Source organism: Bufo bufo, chromosome 1, assembly GCF_905171765.1.
Source record: "Bufo bufo chromosome 1, aBufBuf1.1, whole genome shotgun sequence".
In the NCBI taxonomy this organism is placed as follows: Eukaryota; Metazoa; Chordata; class Amphibia; order Anura; family Bufonidae; genus Bufo; species Bufo bufo.
The window spans coordinates 81582592-81600659 of record NC_053389.1 but is presented as its reverse complement, the minus strand read 5'-3'; the positions used below and the strand labels follow the sequence as shown (position 1 = coordinate 81600659).

Below are 18068 nucleotides of genomic sequence, written 5' to 3'. Positions count from 1 at the left end.
TCTATTCCAAGTAGAGCTATCATGAGAAACAAAGCCAAATCCTTGCTCTTGACACCATTTACCAAGCCATATGTTGAACTCCTTTATGCGCCTCTGCCTATCATTCTGAACATTATGCACAGGCAGAACTTCAGAAAATGAAATGGTGGATGCAAAATCCTGTACGTCATTACCAAGTGTGATAAAAGATTTTTTCACCTCTGACACTTCATTGCAAGCCAGGTCATTTGTCCCTAGATGGACAAGAACATCCACGTCCCCTTCCTGCTTTGCTTGCTTAACAATATTAATAATACGTCTTCTATCTCTTCTAGCAGTAGCCCCAGGGAGATATCTCACAAAACCATTTTCTTTAAGCTCCACACTTCTTATGATTGAATCACCCAGCAACAGCTGCATCCTTTGAGACTTCACTTTATCTTTTTTGTTGCATACATTAGACATAGGAGTCGATGGTTTCTCACCCTCTGTGCTTGAGTCCATATCCATGTTGTCCTTACATTCTGAGAGTGCTGCAAATGAATTATGGAGAACCACCGACTGTGGGACATGTCTTCTATCCACCACTCTAAGACTTCCAGAACCTACATTAACCCATCTGCCATTTCTGGGGGTCCTCTGTGGCAGTGGCATTGCAGCAGTCCTAGCTGGAGTTTGTTTAACAGATAATTTAAATATTTCAGCTTTCAAAAATGCAATTTCCTGCTGCAGTAAGGAGAACTGTCTACAGATCTGACAGCATCCGAATCTCCAAAGAGTGGAACATGAAATAAATGCACAACAATTCCTGCACTGAACCAAGTCTGCCATTTTAAAGAGGAGAAAAAAAAAATAATAATAATAATAAATTTGTAACTTTAAATCAAACAAATCTTACCTTTTTTTTTTTGTATTGTTTCCACCTTCCAGCCTACCTCCTGACTATCTCCTGCAATATCTCTTTACTAGTACTTAATGTAGTACTTGAAGCTAGTACTTTCAGCTAATGAATTAGGCCAGCTAATGAGTCTGTCTCTATATATACACATACTCCTTCCCAAACTCCTCCCCCAGCAACAAATGTAACACCTTAGTGAGCTAGGCTCATTAGCAAACGCACAATAGCAAACAGCTGACCGAATTCCTTACCTCTTCTCAATCAATGATCAGCAAAAACAACACAGATGAGCCAGTTGGAGACTCTAAGCCAATCTCTTGCAGTATCTCTTGAATCTCTTCAGTCTGCTGCAATATCTCTTTACTAGTACTTAATGTAGTACTTGAAGCTAGTACTTTCAGCTAATGAATTAGGCCAGCTAATGAGTCTGTCTCTATATATACACATACTCCTTCCCAAACTCCTCCCCCAGCAACAAATGTAACACCTTAGTGAGCTAGGCTCATTAGCAAACGCACAATAGCAAACAGCTGACCGAATTCCTTACCTCTTCTCAATCAATGATCAGCAAAAACAACACAGATGAGCCAGTTGGAGACTCTAAGCCAATCTCTTGCAGTATCTCTTGAATCTCTTCAGTCTGCTGCAATATCTCTTTACTAGTACTTAATGTAGTACTTGAAGCTAGTACTTTCAGCTAATGAATTAGGCCAGCTAATGAGTCTGTCTCTATATATACACACACTCCTTCCCAAACTCCTCCCCCAGCAACAAATGTAACACCTTAGTGAGCTAGGCTCATTAGCAAACGCACAATAGCAAACAGCTGACCGAATTCCTTACCTCTTCTCAATCAATGATCAGCAAAAACAACACAGATGAGCCAGTTGGAGACTCTAAGCCAATCTCTTGCAGTATCTCTTGAATCTCTTCAGTCTGCTGCAATATCTCTTTACTAGTACTTAATGTAGTACTTGAAGCTAGTACTTTCAGCTAATGAATTAGGCCAGCTAATGAGTCTGTCTCTATATATACACACACTCCTTCCCAAACTCCTCCCCCAGCAACAAATGTAACACCTTAGTGAGCTAGGCTCATTAGCAAACGCACAATAGCAAACAGCTGACCGAATTCCTTACCTCTTCTCAATCAATGATCAGCAAAAACAACACAGATGAGCCAGTTGGAGACTCTAAGCCAATCTCTTGCAGTATCTCTTGAATCTCTTCAGTCTGCTGCAATATCTCTTTACTAGTACTTAATGTAGTACTTGAAGCTAGTACTTTCAGCTAATGAATTAGGCCAGCTAATGAGTCTGTCTCTATATATACACATACTCCTTCCCAAACTCCTCCCCCAGCAACAAATGTAACACCTTAGTGAGCTAGGCTCATTAGCAAACGCACAATAGCAAACAGCTGACCGAATTCCTTACCTCTTCTCAATCAATGATCAGCAAAAACAACACAGATGAGCCAGTTGGAGACTCTAAGCCAATCTCTTGCAGTATCTCTTGAATCTCTTCAGTCTGCTGCAATATCTCTTTACTAGTACTTAATGTAGTACTTGAAGCTAGTACTTTCAGCTAATGAATTGATGTACTTTCAGCTAATGAATTGATGTACGAGCAGATCATCAGGAGCAGTCGGCAACTGTAGGGTGTAGGAAGAACTGCACGCCCATATACATTGGAGTGTAGCAGTGCTGTAGCAAACTTAGACGCTGCACGCCCGCCATCATGCAAGCGCTCTAATTTACCATTTTCTACACCTGTTTTAGGCTTAGAAAATGGTCTAAACGTAAGACAGCTAGGAAGCTATCTTACATTCAGAAGCGATGGTAGATCCGTCGAAGTTATGTAGAGGCTGGCGCCTCTACATAACTTCGGCGGATCCACCACCAGTGCAGGGTCTTATTAAGACCGGCGTCTAAAACACCCCTTCGTCTTTAATTTCATTGGTATAAAATGGTGTTAATGCCATAAAATGCTTTTTGCTATAATGCAATGTGTTAAATAAAACTGGACAGATATAATGCACAAAAAAAAGTGCAATTGCACAAGCAGCAGATAGCTGGTTTTGTAACACAGAACTGCTGTGAGTTTCAATAGCAATGGTTTTATTAAACACTGACTGGGCTCCACCCAGCCCCTTACTCCCTCACACTGCATTCCCTGATCAAAGTCGGCTCGGATGCGGACCAGAACAACGGTCATGTGCATGAGGCCTATCTTGTATTGACAAACAGTTTTTTGGGTTTTGCTCTTACAGATTTCACTGTGCACTAAAATGATATGACATTCTTATTCTGTGGGACAGTACGATTATTGCAATACCAAATTTGTGCAGTGTTTGTTATGTTTTAACTACTTAAAAAAAAAAATCTAAAATTGTTTTGCATCACAATCTTCTGTTACCCATAACTTTATATTTCCATCTGCAAAGCTATGGGGGAGGAGGCTTGTTTTTTGTGGAACAATCTCATAATACAAGTATTTGAATAGATGTATATGGCATAAATAATGACTAAATAATTGCAATAGTGATAAATCAAATCTTGAGACAAAGATTCAAACCCAAAAGTAATCTCATATTTAACAGAGAGATCCAAAAAACCTCCCTATTTAACAATTTCCTTCTGTGGCCTGAATACCCTCTCTATTCCTCTAAAACAGAAACTGCTGGTATCCCCTCCATGTATCTCTTTAACCACCTCAGCTCCCCTAGCTTAAACCCCCTTAATGACCAGACCACTTTTTACAATTCTGCACTACACTATTTTCACGGTTTATTGCTCGGTCATACAACTTACCACCCAAATTAATTTTACCTCCTTTTCTTCTCACTAATAGAGCTTTCATTTGGTGGTATTTCATTGCTGCTGACATTTTTAACTTTTTTTGATATTAATCAAAATTGACCGAAATTTTTCACTTTCTGTTGTAAAATGTTTCAAATAAAACTAAATTTCTATATAAATTTTTCTCTAAATTTATTGTTCTACATGTCTTTGATAAAAAAAAAAAAATGCAATAAGTGTATATTTATTGGTTTGGGTAAAAGTGATAGCGTTTACAAACTATTGTGCAAAAAAAATTATTTACGCACTTTGACTTTCTGAGCACCTGTCATGTTTCCTGAGGTTCTACAATGCCCAGACAGTAGAAACACCCCACAAATGACCCCATTTCGGAAAGTAGACACCCTAAGGTATTCCCTGATGGGCATAGTGAGTATATGGAAGTTTTTATTTTTTGTCACAAGTTAGCGGAAAATGATTTTATTTTTATTTTTTTATTTATTTTTCTTACAAAGTCTCATATTCCACTAACTTGTGACAAAAAATAAAATTTTACATGAACTCGCCATGCCCCTCATGAAATACCTTGGGGTGTCTTCTTTGTGGGGTATTTATACTGCCCTGGCATTTTAGGGGACCTACTGTAAGGCCTCTTTCAGACGGGCGTTGCGGGAAAAGGTGCGGGTGCGTTACGGGAACACCCACGATTTTTCCGCACGAGTGCAAAACTTTGTAATGCGTTTTGCACTCGCGTGAGAAAAATCACGCATGTTTGGTACCCAAACTCGAACTTCTTCACAGAAGTTCGGGCTTGGGATCGGTGTTCTGTAGATTGTATTATTTTCCCTTATAACATGGTTAAAAGGGAAAATAATAGCATTCTGAATACAGAATGCATAGTACAATAGCACTGGAGGGGTTAAAAAAAATTAATAAAATAATTGAACTCACCTTAGTCCACTTGATCGCGCAGTCCGGCATCTCCTTCTGTCTCCTTTGCTGAACAGGACCTGTGGTGACGTCACTCCGGTCATCACATGATCCATCACCATGATCCATCACCATGGTAAAAGATCATGTGATGGATCATGTGATGACCGGAGTGACGTCACCACAGGTCCTGTTCAGCAAAGGAGACAGAAGGAGATGCCGGGCTGCGCAATCAAGTGGACTAAGGTGAGTTAATTTATTTATTTATTTATTTATTTTAACCCCTCCAGCGCTATTTTACTATGCATTCTGTATTCAGAATGCTATTATATTCCCTTTATAACCATGTTATAAGGGAAAATAATAATGATCGGGTCTCCATCCCGATCGTCTCCTAGCAACCGTGCGTGAAAATCGCACCGCATCCGCACTTGCTTGCGGATGCTTGCGATTTTCACGCAACCCTATTCACTTCTATGGGGCCTGCGTTGTGTGAAAAACTCAGAATATAGAGCATGCTGCGATTTTCACGCAACACACAAGTGATGCGTGAAAATCACCGCTCATGTGAACAGCCCCATAGAAATTAATGGGTCGGTATTCAGTGCGGGTGCAATGCGTTCAACTCACGCATCGCATCCGCGCGGAATACTTGCCCGTGAAAGGGGCCTAAAGCTTGAGAAGTAGTTTGGAATCCAAATGCGTAAAAAATCTGTGAAATCGTAAAGGTACTCATTGGAATTTGGGCCCCTTTGCGCACCTAGACTGCAAAAAAGTGTCACACATGTGGTATTGCCGTACTCAGGAGAAGTAGGGCAATGTGTTTTGGGGTGTATTGTTACATATACCCATGCTGGGTGAGATAAATATCTCTGTAAAAGACAACTTTTCCCATTTTTTTATTCAAAGTTGTCATTTTACAGAGATATTTCTCTCACCCAACATGGGTATATGTGAAAATACACCCCAAAACACATTGCCCTACTTCTCCTGAGTACGGCGATACCACATGTACGACACTTTTTTGCAGCCTAGGTGCGCAAAGGGGCCCAAATTCCAATGAGTAACTTTTAGGAGGGCATTTTTAGACATTTGGATTCCAGACTTCTTCTCATGCTTTAGGGCCCCTAAAATGCCAGGGCAGTATAAATACCCCACATGTGACCCCATTTTGGAAAGAAGACACCCCAAGGTATTCCATGAGGGGCATGGCGAGTTCATAGAAGATTTTTTTTTTTTGGCACAAGTTAGCGGAAATTGATATTTTTTGTTTTTTCTCACAAAGTCTCCGTTTCCGCTAACTTGGGACAAAAAGTTCAATCTTTCATGGACTCAATATTCCCCTCAGCGAATACCTTGGGGTGTCTTCTTTCCAAAATGGGGTCATTTGTGGGATGTTTGTACTGCCCTGGCATTTGAGGGTCTCCACAATCATTACATGTATGGCCAGCATTAGGAGTTTCTGCTATTCTCCTTATATTGATCATACGGGTAATGAGATTATTATTTTTCGTTCAGCCTCTGGGCTGAAAGAAAAAATAAACGGCACAGATTTCTTCATTCGCATCGATCAATGTTGATGAAAAAATCTCTGCCAAAAAATGTGGAAAAAAAAAAAGGAGGGGAAAGGCGTCTGCTAGGACATAGGAGCTCCGCCCAACATCCAAACCCACTCAGCTCGTATGCCCTGGCAAACCCGATTTCTCCATTCACAGGTTCGTATTCTGACCCGCTGGCTTCATCAGATGAGGGTTCCCATTCCTCATCCGACTGGCTCAGAAGCCTGTAGGCCTCTTCAGAAGAATACCCTTTCCTTGCCATTTGGTCAACTAAATTTAGGGGGTATTCCCTGAGACTAGAAAAAAAGCAAGCCTGTCAAGCGTCTCGCGAGATGATGCGCCGATGCGTCCAGGAGGAATAACCCAGCCGCCCGCAGGACGCATCCCTGCGTTAGGCGGTCGGGAGGTGGTTAAAATGTCTAGATAACATGGAAATATTGGAGGTGTTATTTCCTCAGCTTCAGGCAACTGTCTTCTGATTCTAACTTTAAGGGGGGTTGTGGTGCATCTGTTTATGACAACTAGAACAAGATGAAGATGCACCACATTGGCATTACTGCAATTGATGTAGTTTTTAATATTGTAAGAATTCTGGATGATAAAAAATGAAAAATGCTTTTCGACTTCCATTAAAGGGCAAGTTTTACGTTTTTGTGGCCACATTTAACTACCCGTATAAGAGAGCCATGTTTTTTTTTTTGTTTGATATAAGTCTCAAAACATGCTTAGGCTAGTTTCACACCAGCGGCATAGCTATCCAGAAGGCTGTTGTGGCAGAGGCACTGCCTTCCAGAGTTCTCTGGATATGGCCTTACTGGATAGTGTTACGTGGCTGCTGGACCCCATTGACTATAATGGTATTCGGTGGTAATCTGGCCTCTAACCAGCATTTATGCCAGGATGCAGCTGGAAAAAAACATTGCATGCTACAATATTTGTCAGACCGAATCCTCTCATAAATGCCTGTCAGCAGCTTTATTCCCACTAGATCCCATTGTAGTCTATGGAGTCCAGCGGGCAGGTGGCAACTATTTGGCTATGCAGATTCTGGAGGACTCCAGCAGGCATTTCTTCTACTGCAACAGCCAGCTGGATAGCTATGCCGCTGGTGTGAAAGTGTCACTTACAGTATCTGGAATACCCCAGTATCTGCAAATTGTTTGGTTTATAACGCTACTGTTAAGTTTTCCTATGTCATACACTGTTACATCAGCAGAAGGTATATGGGTGGCACTGGGAATGGAGCTAATAATTCCTTATTCCCCCCATCTGTCATGTGCTGGTCCTACTTCTGGTCAGGAGGGAGAGCTAGCTAGGTTAGTGAGGAGACAGGGAGCACATGCATCAGTTGCTGCTCCTTGGGCCATAGGACAAAAACTTGGCTTGTCAGTGAGGAAGACTACTCCAAGGAGACGGAAAGGTCCAAGGGCTACAGTAACCCATCAAAGCTTACAGTCAGCAGTCACAGCTACCACAGCACTACAGACTCAAGCTACAAGGCGAGGGGATAAGAAGTTAAGGCACCCATCACCACAGTTCAGAACAGGCAGATCTGAAACCTGCATTACATAGTGGACACATAAAGCCAAGTTGCCAGCTTTATAGCCGTAATGAAGGGGAATGAGGAGATAGAGACTTCCCAGCTAGCATACTTCTGAGTGCTAAAAATTGTCATCTAAGCAGTCACCATAGCTCATCATCTGGGGAAAGAAACTGCACGTTCTCCCTACTAATTACTGGATGTATCCAAGTTTTCCACTCAGTAAAGAAATCCATTTGATGTGAATGTTCTTCTATGTCTGCCTGATTTCTTCACACCTTTTCACTGCACCTAACTTCAGGGAGTGATGACCTGAGGGAGTACACTGTGACACAACGTCTAATTAGGGCTACTACCACTCCCATCTTCTGCATTGGCTGCTCAGTAGAGATGTTGCGAACATAAAATTTTCCGTTCGCGAACGGAGAACGCGAATTTCCGCAAATGTTCGCGAACAGGGCGAACCGCCATAGACTTTAATAGGCAGGCGCATTTTAAAACCCACAGGGACTCTTTCTGGCCCCAATAGTGATGGAAAAGTTGTTTCAAAGGGACTAACACCTGGACTGTGGCATGCCGGAGGGGGATCGATGGCAAAACTCCCATGGAAAATTACGTAGTTGATGCAGAGTGAATTTGAATTCGCAATGCGATTAATAAAGTTGAATTCGCAATGCGATTAATATAACCTGCATTAATCGCATTGCGATTACAACTTAGATCTGAGTTCCTAATGGTTGTATTGCTAGAATTGACGAATATAATGAATATAGCACTATATTCTCAATCTTCGTTATATTCTAGCAATACAACCATTAGGAACCCAGCTCTAAGTTGAATTCGCAATGCAATTAATATAACCTGTATTAGGCTGAGTTCACACGAGCGTGTCTGGATATCCGTGGTGATGGACCATGTGATTGGACCATGTGATCTGACGTCACCACAGGTCCTTTAGCCGGCAGCTCATGATTAAAGAAGTAAGAAGAGACCGGCAGCTATGCGATCAAGAGGAGAAGGTGAGTTAATTATTTTTTATTTTTTAACCCTCAATTGACCACCTACTAAGCATTCTGTATTAAAGAATGCTATTATTTTCCCTTATAACCATGTTATAAGGGAAAATAATACAGTGAATAGACTGTCACCTAGCAACCGTGTGTGAAAATCGCACCGCATCCCCACTTGATTGCGGATGCTTGCGATTTTCACTCAGCCCCATTCACTTCTATGGGGCCTGCGTTGCGTGAAAAACGCACAATATAGAGCATGCTGCAATTTTCACGCAACGCATAAGTGATTCGTGAAAATCACCGCTCATGTGCACAGCCCTATAGAAGTGAATGGGTCCGGATTCAGTGCGGGTGCAATGCGTTCACCTCACACATTGCACCCGTGCGGAAATCTCGCCTGTGTGAACTCAACCTTAATCGCATTGCGATTACAACTTAGATCTGAGTTCCTAATGGTTGTATTGCTAGAATTGACGAATATAGCACTATATTCTCAATCTTCGTTATATTCTAGCAATACAACCATTAGGAACCCAGCTCTAAGTTAAATTTGCAATGCGATTAATATAACATGTATTAATCGCATTGCGATTACAACTTAGTCAAATTTGTGACACTGCAGCTTCAGAATGAATCTAAGATGGATGCTGTCCTTGCTTTTTGATAGGAGGTGGGAGGGTCTGGGAGGGAGGGTCTGCTGCTGATTGGCTGGTATGTGTCTGCTGACTGTGAGGTACAGGGTCAAAGTTTGCTCAATAATGATGTATAGGGGCGGACCGAACATCGCATATGTTCGCCCGCCGCGGCGAACGCGAACAAGCTATGTTCGCCGGCGAATAGTTCGGGACATCTCTACTGCTCAGTGGCTCACTGCAGTTGCAGATAATGCTCAACCCATTCTCCCACTTATTCTCCCAAAGATCCAATACCCGCCACAATGGGAAGTATGGGGGGAGTGGGTAAACAATATTTCACAAGGCTTCAGGTTGGATAGTCATTGTTACAAGTCTGCCTTTTCAACAGGTCTTAGCTGCTTCCACAATGTACTGTCTGTACTTGACGTTTTCTCTCCCATCAGCTCCAATTTAACTTCTTTGTTGTATTTGGCTTCAGTTGCTCTATTTGAAGGGGTTGTCCCACAAAAAATATTTTACAGCTTTCAAACCAACACCTAGATCTAAATTATTTTGTAATTGCATTTTATTAATACAAATTTAGCATAGCCACTGAGTTAGGCCTCTTGCAGACGACCGTATGCCCTCCGAGACATATGGTCCATAAGCAGGCCATATGTTCTGGAGCGGCATTGATCGTGCACACGGGAGTACACAGCATCATAGATTACAATGATGCTGTGAAGGTCGAGCCGCCCACGGGGCTATTGTCCTGCACTCCGGGAAGATACAAGTGAGGGACATGAACATGTGGAGTCACTGTGGGTAGAGATACATGGAGCTAAAAACAATAATAAATTACTAATAGGAGTTTATTATAAACCACCTAATATACCAGAGTCCACAGAAAATCTACTAATAAACGATATAGACGAGGCGGCAAATCATAATGAGGTGGTTATTATGGGGGACTTCAACTACCCAGATATAGACTGGGAAACTGAAACCTGTACATCTCATAAAGGAAACAGGTTCTTGGCTATAACCAAAGACAATTACCTCTCCCAACTAGTTCAGGACCCGACTAGAGGGACGGCCATACTGGACTTAGTATTAACCAATAGGCCTGACAGAACAGACGTGCAGGTTGGGGGACACCTGGGAAATAGTGACCATAAAGTAATAACCTTCCAATTATCATTCAAAAGAGCGTTTCTACAGGGAGGAACAAAAATACCAAACTTCAAAAAAGCTAAATTTAGCCAAGGAACAAAAAGAAACCAATGTGGATAAATAGAACTGTAAAGAAAGCAATAAATGACAAAAAGAAAGCATATAAATCACTAAAACAGGAGGGTAGCACAGAAGCACTGAAAAACTATAAGGAAAAAAATAGAACATGTAAAAAACTAATAAAAGCGGCCAAACTAGAGACTGAGAGATTACTTGCCAAAGAGAGTAAAACTAACCCTTAAATGTTCTTCAATTATATAAATGTTAAAAAGTATAAATCTGAAGGTGTCGGCCCTTTAAAGAGTAATGAGGAGGAAGTCGCAGAGAGCGATGAGGAGAAAGCAAAGCTGTTAAATATTTTTTTCTCCAATGTATTCACTGAGGAAAATAAACTGTCAGATGACATGCAGAATGTAAAAATAAATTCCCCATTAAAAGTGTCCTGTCTGACCCAGGAAGAAGTAGACAAATCTCCAGGACTGGATCGCATACCCCCCTGTATCCTAAGGGAATTAAGTAATGTCATAGCAAGACCCTTATTTCTAATATTTGCGGACTCTATACTGACAGGGAATGTCCCACAGGATTGGCGCATAGCAAATGTGGTGGCAATATTCAAAAAGGGTCCAAAAACAGAGCCTGGAAACTATAGGCCGGTAAGTTTAACATCTGTTGTGGGTAAACTGTTTGAAGGTTTTCTGAGAGATGCTATCTTAGAGCATCTCAACGGAAATAAGCAAATAACGCCATATCAGCATGGCTTCATGAGGGATCGGTCATGTCAGACTAATTTAATCAGTTTCTATGAGGAGGTAAGTTTTAAACTTGACAGCGGCGAATCAATGGATGTCGTGTATCTGGACTTCTCCAAAGCATTTGACACTGTACCACATAAAAGGTTAGTATATAAAATGAGAATGCTCGGACTGGGAGAAAACATCTGTAAGTGGGTAAGTAACTGGTTCAGTGATAGAAAACAGAGGGTGGTTATTAATGGTACACACTCAGATTGGGTCACTGTCACTAGTGGAGTACCTCAGTGGTCAGTATTGGGCCCTATTCTCTTCAATATATTTATTAATGAGCTTGCATAGTAAGATATTAATTTTCGCAGATGACACTAAACTGTGTAAAGTAATTAACACTGAAGAGGACAGTATACTACTACAGAGGGATCTGGATAGATTGGAGGCTTGGGCAGATAAGTGGCAGATGAGGTTTAACACTGACAAATGTAAGGTTATGCACATGGAAAGAAATAATGCAAGTCACCTGTACATACTAAATGATAAAACACTCGGTAACACTGACATGGAAAAGGATCTAGGAATTTTAATAAACAACAAACTAAGCTGCAAAAAACAGTATCAGGCAGCTGCTGCCAAGGCCAATAAGATAATGGGTTGCATCAAAAGGGGCATAGATGCCCGTGATAAGAACATAGTCCTATCACTTTACAAATCACTAGTCAGACCACACATGGAGTACTGTGTACAGTTCTGGGCTCCTGTGAACAAGGCAGACATAGCAGAGCTGGAGAGGGTTCAGAGGAGGGCAACTAAAGTAATAAATGGAATGGGGCAACTACAGTACCCTGAAAGATTATCAAAATTAGGGTTATTCACTTTAGAAAAAAAGACGACTGAGGGGAGATCTAATTACTATGTATAAATATATCAGGGGTCAGTACAGAGATCTCTCCCATCATCTATTTATCCCCAGGACTGTGACTGTGACGAGGGGACTGGAGGAAAGAAGGTTTGTACACAAACATAGAAGAGGATTCTTTACGGTAAGAGCAGTGAGACTATGGAACTCTCTGCCTGAGGAGGTGGTGATGGTGAGTACAATAAAGGAATTCAAGAGGGGCCTGGATGTATTTCTGGAGTGTAATAATATTACAGGCTATAGCTACTAGAGAGGGGTCGTTGATCCAGGGAGTTATTCTGATTGCCTGATTGGAGTTGGGAAGGAATTTTTTATCCCCCTAAAGTGGGGAAAATTGGCTTCTACCTCAGTTTTTTTTTTTTGCCTTCCTCTGGATCAACTTGCAGGATGACAGGCCGAACTGGATCGACAAATGTCTTTTTTCGGCCTTATGTACTATGTTACTATTTTACTATGTTATATAAGTGCGGGATAATAGTCCCGCGGGCGGCCTGACGCGCATAGCATCATTGTAATCTATGATGCTGTGTACTCCTGTGCGCACGATCAATGCCGCTCCAGAACATATGGCCCGCTCACGGACCGTATGTCTCAGAGGGCATACAGTCATGTGCAAGAGGCCTAACTCAGTGGCTATGCAAAATTTTTATTAATCAAATTATTCAGTAAAATATATCTGTATAGCGCCACCTGCTGTGCTTTTTATTACTTCTTTATCCTGCTCATGGAAAAGGCTGCACATGCTCAGTTTCATCCTTTAACTGCCTCCTGAGCTGCGATAGGGAGACCATGGACACGCCCCCTGAGCTGTGATAGGGAGAGCTGAGACACGCCCCCTTAGCTGCAGCAGAAAAGACACTCCCCTTGAGCTTCCAGCTTGATATAAATCTAGCAAATCAATGAATAGGGAAGATCTCTGGATCCATGTGAGGTACAGGGCTGGTTCTAATTTTGTTAGAAAGAGATTGTCATGTAGTATATAACCGTTGATTTTCATTTTTTACATTACTCATGGGATAACCCCTTTGATTCCCGAGGTGGTGTACTTTTAGTTCCAGTATCAATCCCCTGAGCTGGTTATTCCAGGAATAAATGCTGGATCTGTATCCAGCAGTAGCACCCATCTCATTTTGCTTGCTACTGACCATGAGGTCAGCAGAGCACTGCTACTTAGGCTCTCTATCTGTGCTTTTACTACAAACTAGAGGTTTAGGAATCAATTGCCAGGAATCTGAGATTAAGGTCCAGCTGGAGGTATGTCCCTTCACAGTCTGCCACTTATCAATCAGTGCAGTGTCGGACAGTGCTGGGACACACCCCTAACTTTAAATACCTAGTTGGACCTTAATTGCTGACTGCTAGCAATGTATTAATAATTTTCTAGTAGGAATAATAATGGAATGGCACAACATAGAGTCGTGAGTATAGATGCTTCAGAATTGTTATTATTACATGGCCAATGTAAGTACCGAAAAGTGACAGGTCCTCTTCACAGCAGCTGTTCGTTAAATAAAATGGAGTTAATAAACAATTTATTTATTTTTTTGCAATTGTGTGAAAAGAATATATAATTCTGTACTATTCTGTAAAATTGCAAATAATACCTACATTTTCATTGTGGGAAAACAAATAAAAAACCTGATATTTGTTAAAGAAAAATAAAAAAAAATATTTTTGTATTTTTAAGGGAGAATTATGAGAAAAAAGCTGAAAAACTCCGCAGTAAAGTGAAAGAAGTCCTGAAATGTGATGCCTTGAAAAGAAATCCTTTTGATCCCATTGTCCTGCAACCTGCTGACTGCCTCCTTACTTGTCTCTGCCTTGAAGCTCCTTGTGAAGACATTAAGTCTTATTGCAATGTTCTGAAAAATTTCAAGGATCTGATTAAACCTGGAGGTCACTTAGTGATCTTGAGTGTGCTAGATGCTACATTTTACTATGTTGGTGATAAATATTTTTCCAGTATGACCACAAGAAAGGAGGAGCTAGAGCAGGCTTTAAAAGAGGCAGGATATGAAATTGAAAAAGCTGTCTATACTTCTCGTAAAGACAGATCAGACATGGATGTTGCTGATTATCAAGGCTTCTACTATATTCATGCCCGAAAACCAAAGTAAGGTGAACTACCCTGGCATCATTAGGTGTCCTTGATCTATATCCACATATAATCTACATATATAGTACTTTAGGTGTGTTCTAGACATAGAGTGGGAACTTTATTAAAGAGAATATGTCACGTCATTTTCACCTATATAACAGCATTGCCCCACAGAAGATTACAAACACATTCCACGTCCCTGTGTGAACTTTGTGTCTTTATTCCATGTCCAGAAAAAGTGCTTTTATTCTGCTGCAAAACAGCTCCCAAGTGCCCGGCTGAGGATAGATCATTTGTTAAAACAAAGTGCAGAACCCCTTTAAATATGCTGAAGAAAGATTTTCCAAATGTATTAAGCAGTGCAGGCCTCTTAGTAAATTTGGTGCATCTTCAACAGTCTATGTGCACAAATGCAAATCTGTGCAACTATAAGCTGGCATGGATTTCAGCTATATGTTATAATTTAAATCTGGCATATATTATACAGGGAGTGCAGAATTATTAGGCAAGTTGTATTTTTGAGGATTAATTTTATTATTGAACAACAACCATGTTCTCAATGAACCCAAAAAACTCATTAATATCAAAGCTGAATATTTTTGGAAGTAGTTTTTAGTTTGTTTTTAGTTTTAGCTATTTTAGGGGGATATCTGTGTGTGCAGGTGACTATTACTGTGCATAATTATTAGGCAACTTAACAAAAAACAAATATATACCCATTTCAATTATTTATTTTTACCAGTGAAACCAATATAACATCTCAACATTCACAAATATACATTTCTGACATTCAAAAACAAAACAAAAACAAAATCAGTGACCAATATAGCCACCTTTCTTTGCAAGGACACTCAAAAGCCTGCCATCCATGGATTCTGTCAGTGTTTTGATCTGTTCACCATCAACATTGCGTGCAGCAGCAACCACAGCCTCCCAGACACTGTTCAGAGAGGTGTACTGTTTTCCCTCCTTGTAAATCTCACATTTGATGATGGACCACAGGTTCTCAATGGGGTTCAGATCAGGTGAACAAGGAGGCCATGTCATTAGATTTTCTTCTTTTATACCCTTTCTTGCCAGCCACGCTGTGGAGTACTTGGACGCGTGTGATGGAGCATTGTCCTGCATGAAAATCATGTTTTTCTTGAAGGATGCAGACTTCTTCCTGTACCACTGCTTGAAGAAGGTGTCTTCCAGAAACTGGCAGTAGGACTGGGAGTTGAGCTTGACTCCATCCTCAACCCGAAAAGGCCCCACAAGCTCATCTTTGATGATACCAGCCCAAACCAGTACTCCACCTCCACCTTGCTGGCGTCTGAGTCGGACTGGAGCTCTCTGCCCTTTACCAATCCAGCCACGGGCCCATCCATCTGGCCCATCAAGACTCACTCTCATTTCATCAGTCCATAAAACCTTAGAAAAATCAGTCTTGAGATATTTATTGGCCCAGTCTTGACGTTTCAGCTTGTGTCTCTTGTTCAGTGGTGGTCGTCTTTCAGCCTTTCTTACCTTGGCCATGTCTCTGAGTATTGCACACCTTGTGCTTTTGGGCACTCCAGTGATGTTGCAGCTCTGAAATATGGCCAAACTGGTGGCAAGTGGCATCTTGGCAGCTGCACGCTTGACTTTTCTCAGTTCATGGGCAGTTATTTTGCGCCTTGGTTTTTCCACACGCTTCTTGCGACCCTGTTGACTATTTTGAATGAAACGCTTGATTGTTCGATGATCACGCTTCAGAAGCTTTGCAATTTTAAGAGTGCTGCATCCCTCTGCAAGATATCTCACTATTTTTGACTTTTCTGAGCCTGTCAAGTCCTTCTTTTGACCCATTTTGCCAAAGGAAAGGAAGTTGCCTAATAATTATGCACACCTAATATAGGGTGTTGATGTCATTAGACCACACCCCTTCTCATTACAGAGATGCACATCACCTAATATGCTTAATTGGTAGTAGGCTTTCGAGCCTATACAGCTTGGAGTAAGACAACATGGATAAAGAGGATGATGTGGTCAAAATACTCATTTGCCTAATAATTCTGCACGCAGTGTAGTTGCAGGCAGGCCACAGATGTCACTCCTCCTCCCACTAAACCCCCAAAGTTGTAAATGGCATTAAAGGGGTTTTCCGAGAGTTTTTACTGATGATTTATCCTCTGGATAGGTCATCAGTATTTGATGCATGGGGGTCCGAAATCAGGAACCCCTGATGATCAGATGTTTGAGAAGGCAGCAGCCCCCGCAGTAGCGCCACAGCCTTCTCTCTTCTTAACAAGCACAATTCTGCACATGGTATAGCAGCTGTGTTTGGTATCGCAGCACAGCTCCATTCTCTTCAATGGGGCTGAACTGCACCTAGGTGAACATCATGTCACACGGTCTAGGAAAAGCTGGAGAAGGGCTACTGCGAACGCCAGTGCCTTCTCAAACAGCTGATCAGCGGTGGTCCCATGTGTCAGACCCCCACTCAGGGCCGGTGCAAGGATTTTTGCCAACGCAAGCGAAGCTACATTTTGGTGCCCCCCCCCCCCTCGTAGCTCACCTGGCCCTGGTCCCGTCTGCAACAGCTGCCTTCTCCTCTGTGTGGTCCTGGAATCTTCTCTCTGCTTAAGACAATCGCTGGTTTGAGGACCGTATTTTTCGCCCTCTAAGACGCATCTAGATTTTAGAGGAGGATAATATGAAAAAAATATTTTCCATTACACCTCAGGTCAGACCAGCAATCAGACCCCCAATGTTAATCAGACCTCAGATCAGACCCCCAATGCCTCAGATCAGACCCCCATGTCAGACATCAACCCCCATCCATCAGCCCCCCATGTCACCCATCATGCCCCCATGTCAGCCATTAGCCCCCCATGTCAGCCATCAGCCCCCATCCATCAGCCCCCCATGTAAGCCATCATGCCCCCATGTAAGCCATCAATCCCCCATGTAAGCCATCATGCCCCCATGTCAGTCATCAGCCCTCCATGTCACATTTCTCCCCCTACATGTCAAATCACCCCCCTATGTCACATCAGCCCTCCATGTCACATTTCTTCCCCTTTATGTCACATTTCTTTCCCTCCTTTTTACATAATCCCCTCTGTCACATCACCCCATGTCACATTTCTCCCCCATGTCACATTTTTCCCCACCCATGTCAACTTTCTCCCCCTCTATGTCACATTTCACCCCCTCAATGTCACATTTCTCCCCCTCAAGGCCTCAATGTTATATTTTCCCCCCTCCATGTCAAATCATCTATGTCACATCAGTCCTCAATGTCACATTTCTCCCCCTCCATCCATATCACATTTAACTCCCTCCAAACCATGTCACATCACCCCCTTCGTGTCACATCATAATCACATCATTACCCCCTATTGTGTCACATTTCTCTTCCCCCATGACACATCATCATCCTCATGTCACAGACTACAGACATTGTCCCGCCTCCCATCATGTCACGGTCACCATCCCCCCCCCCCTCAATTTATGATTGTTGTTTGTGTAATAATGTTTTTAAAACACATTTATGCAGTGCACTCTGGCGCTAATGCGCTCATCAGTGATCACCTACCCACCTGTCCTGCTGCTATGGCAATCTGGATGTGTGTGAGTCAGACTCACAGACACAGTCAGCTTCAGTCTCTGTTGCCGCCGCCACTGCGCCACTCGCCAGTCACACCCCCTGGCCTGACCCCGTGACCATGTTGCTGCGCTGCCGGGCCGCACGGCGCACACAGGCTGGTGCA

General features: G+C 42.1%; 1 protein-coding gene across 2 annotated transcripts in view; it reads left to right on the top strand.

Moving 5' to 3' along the window:
- LOC120996823 (nicotinamide N-methyltransferase-like) overlaps positions 1–14608 on the top strand; it is a 100260-nt gene extending 85652 nt beyond the window's left edge. Inside the window, exon 4 of one of the 2 annotated variants that reach the window (XM_040426792.1) lies at positions 13921–14608. In XM_040426792.1, coding sequence (XP_040282726.1) covers positions 13921–14350 — 430 coding nt within the window. In that variant the 3' untranslated portion in view covers positions 14351–14608. The remainder of the gene's footprint in view (positions 1–13920) is intronic. The other variant, XM_040426791.1, reaches the window with a different exon arrangement.
- Positions 14609–18068: the final 3460 nt, after the last annotated feature.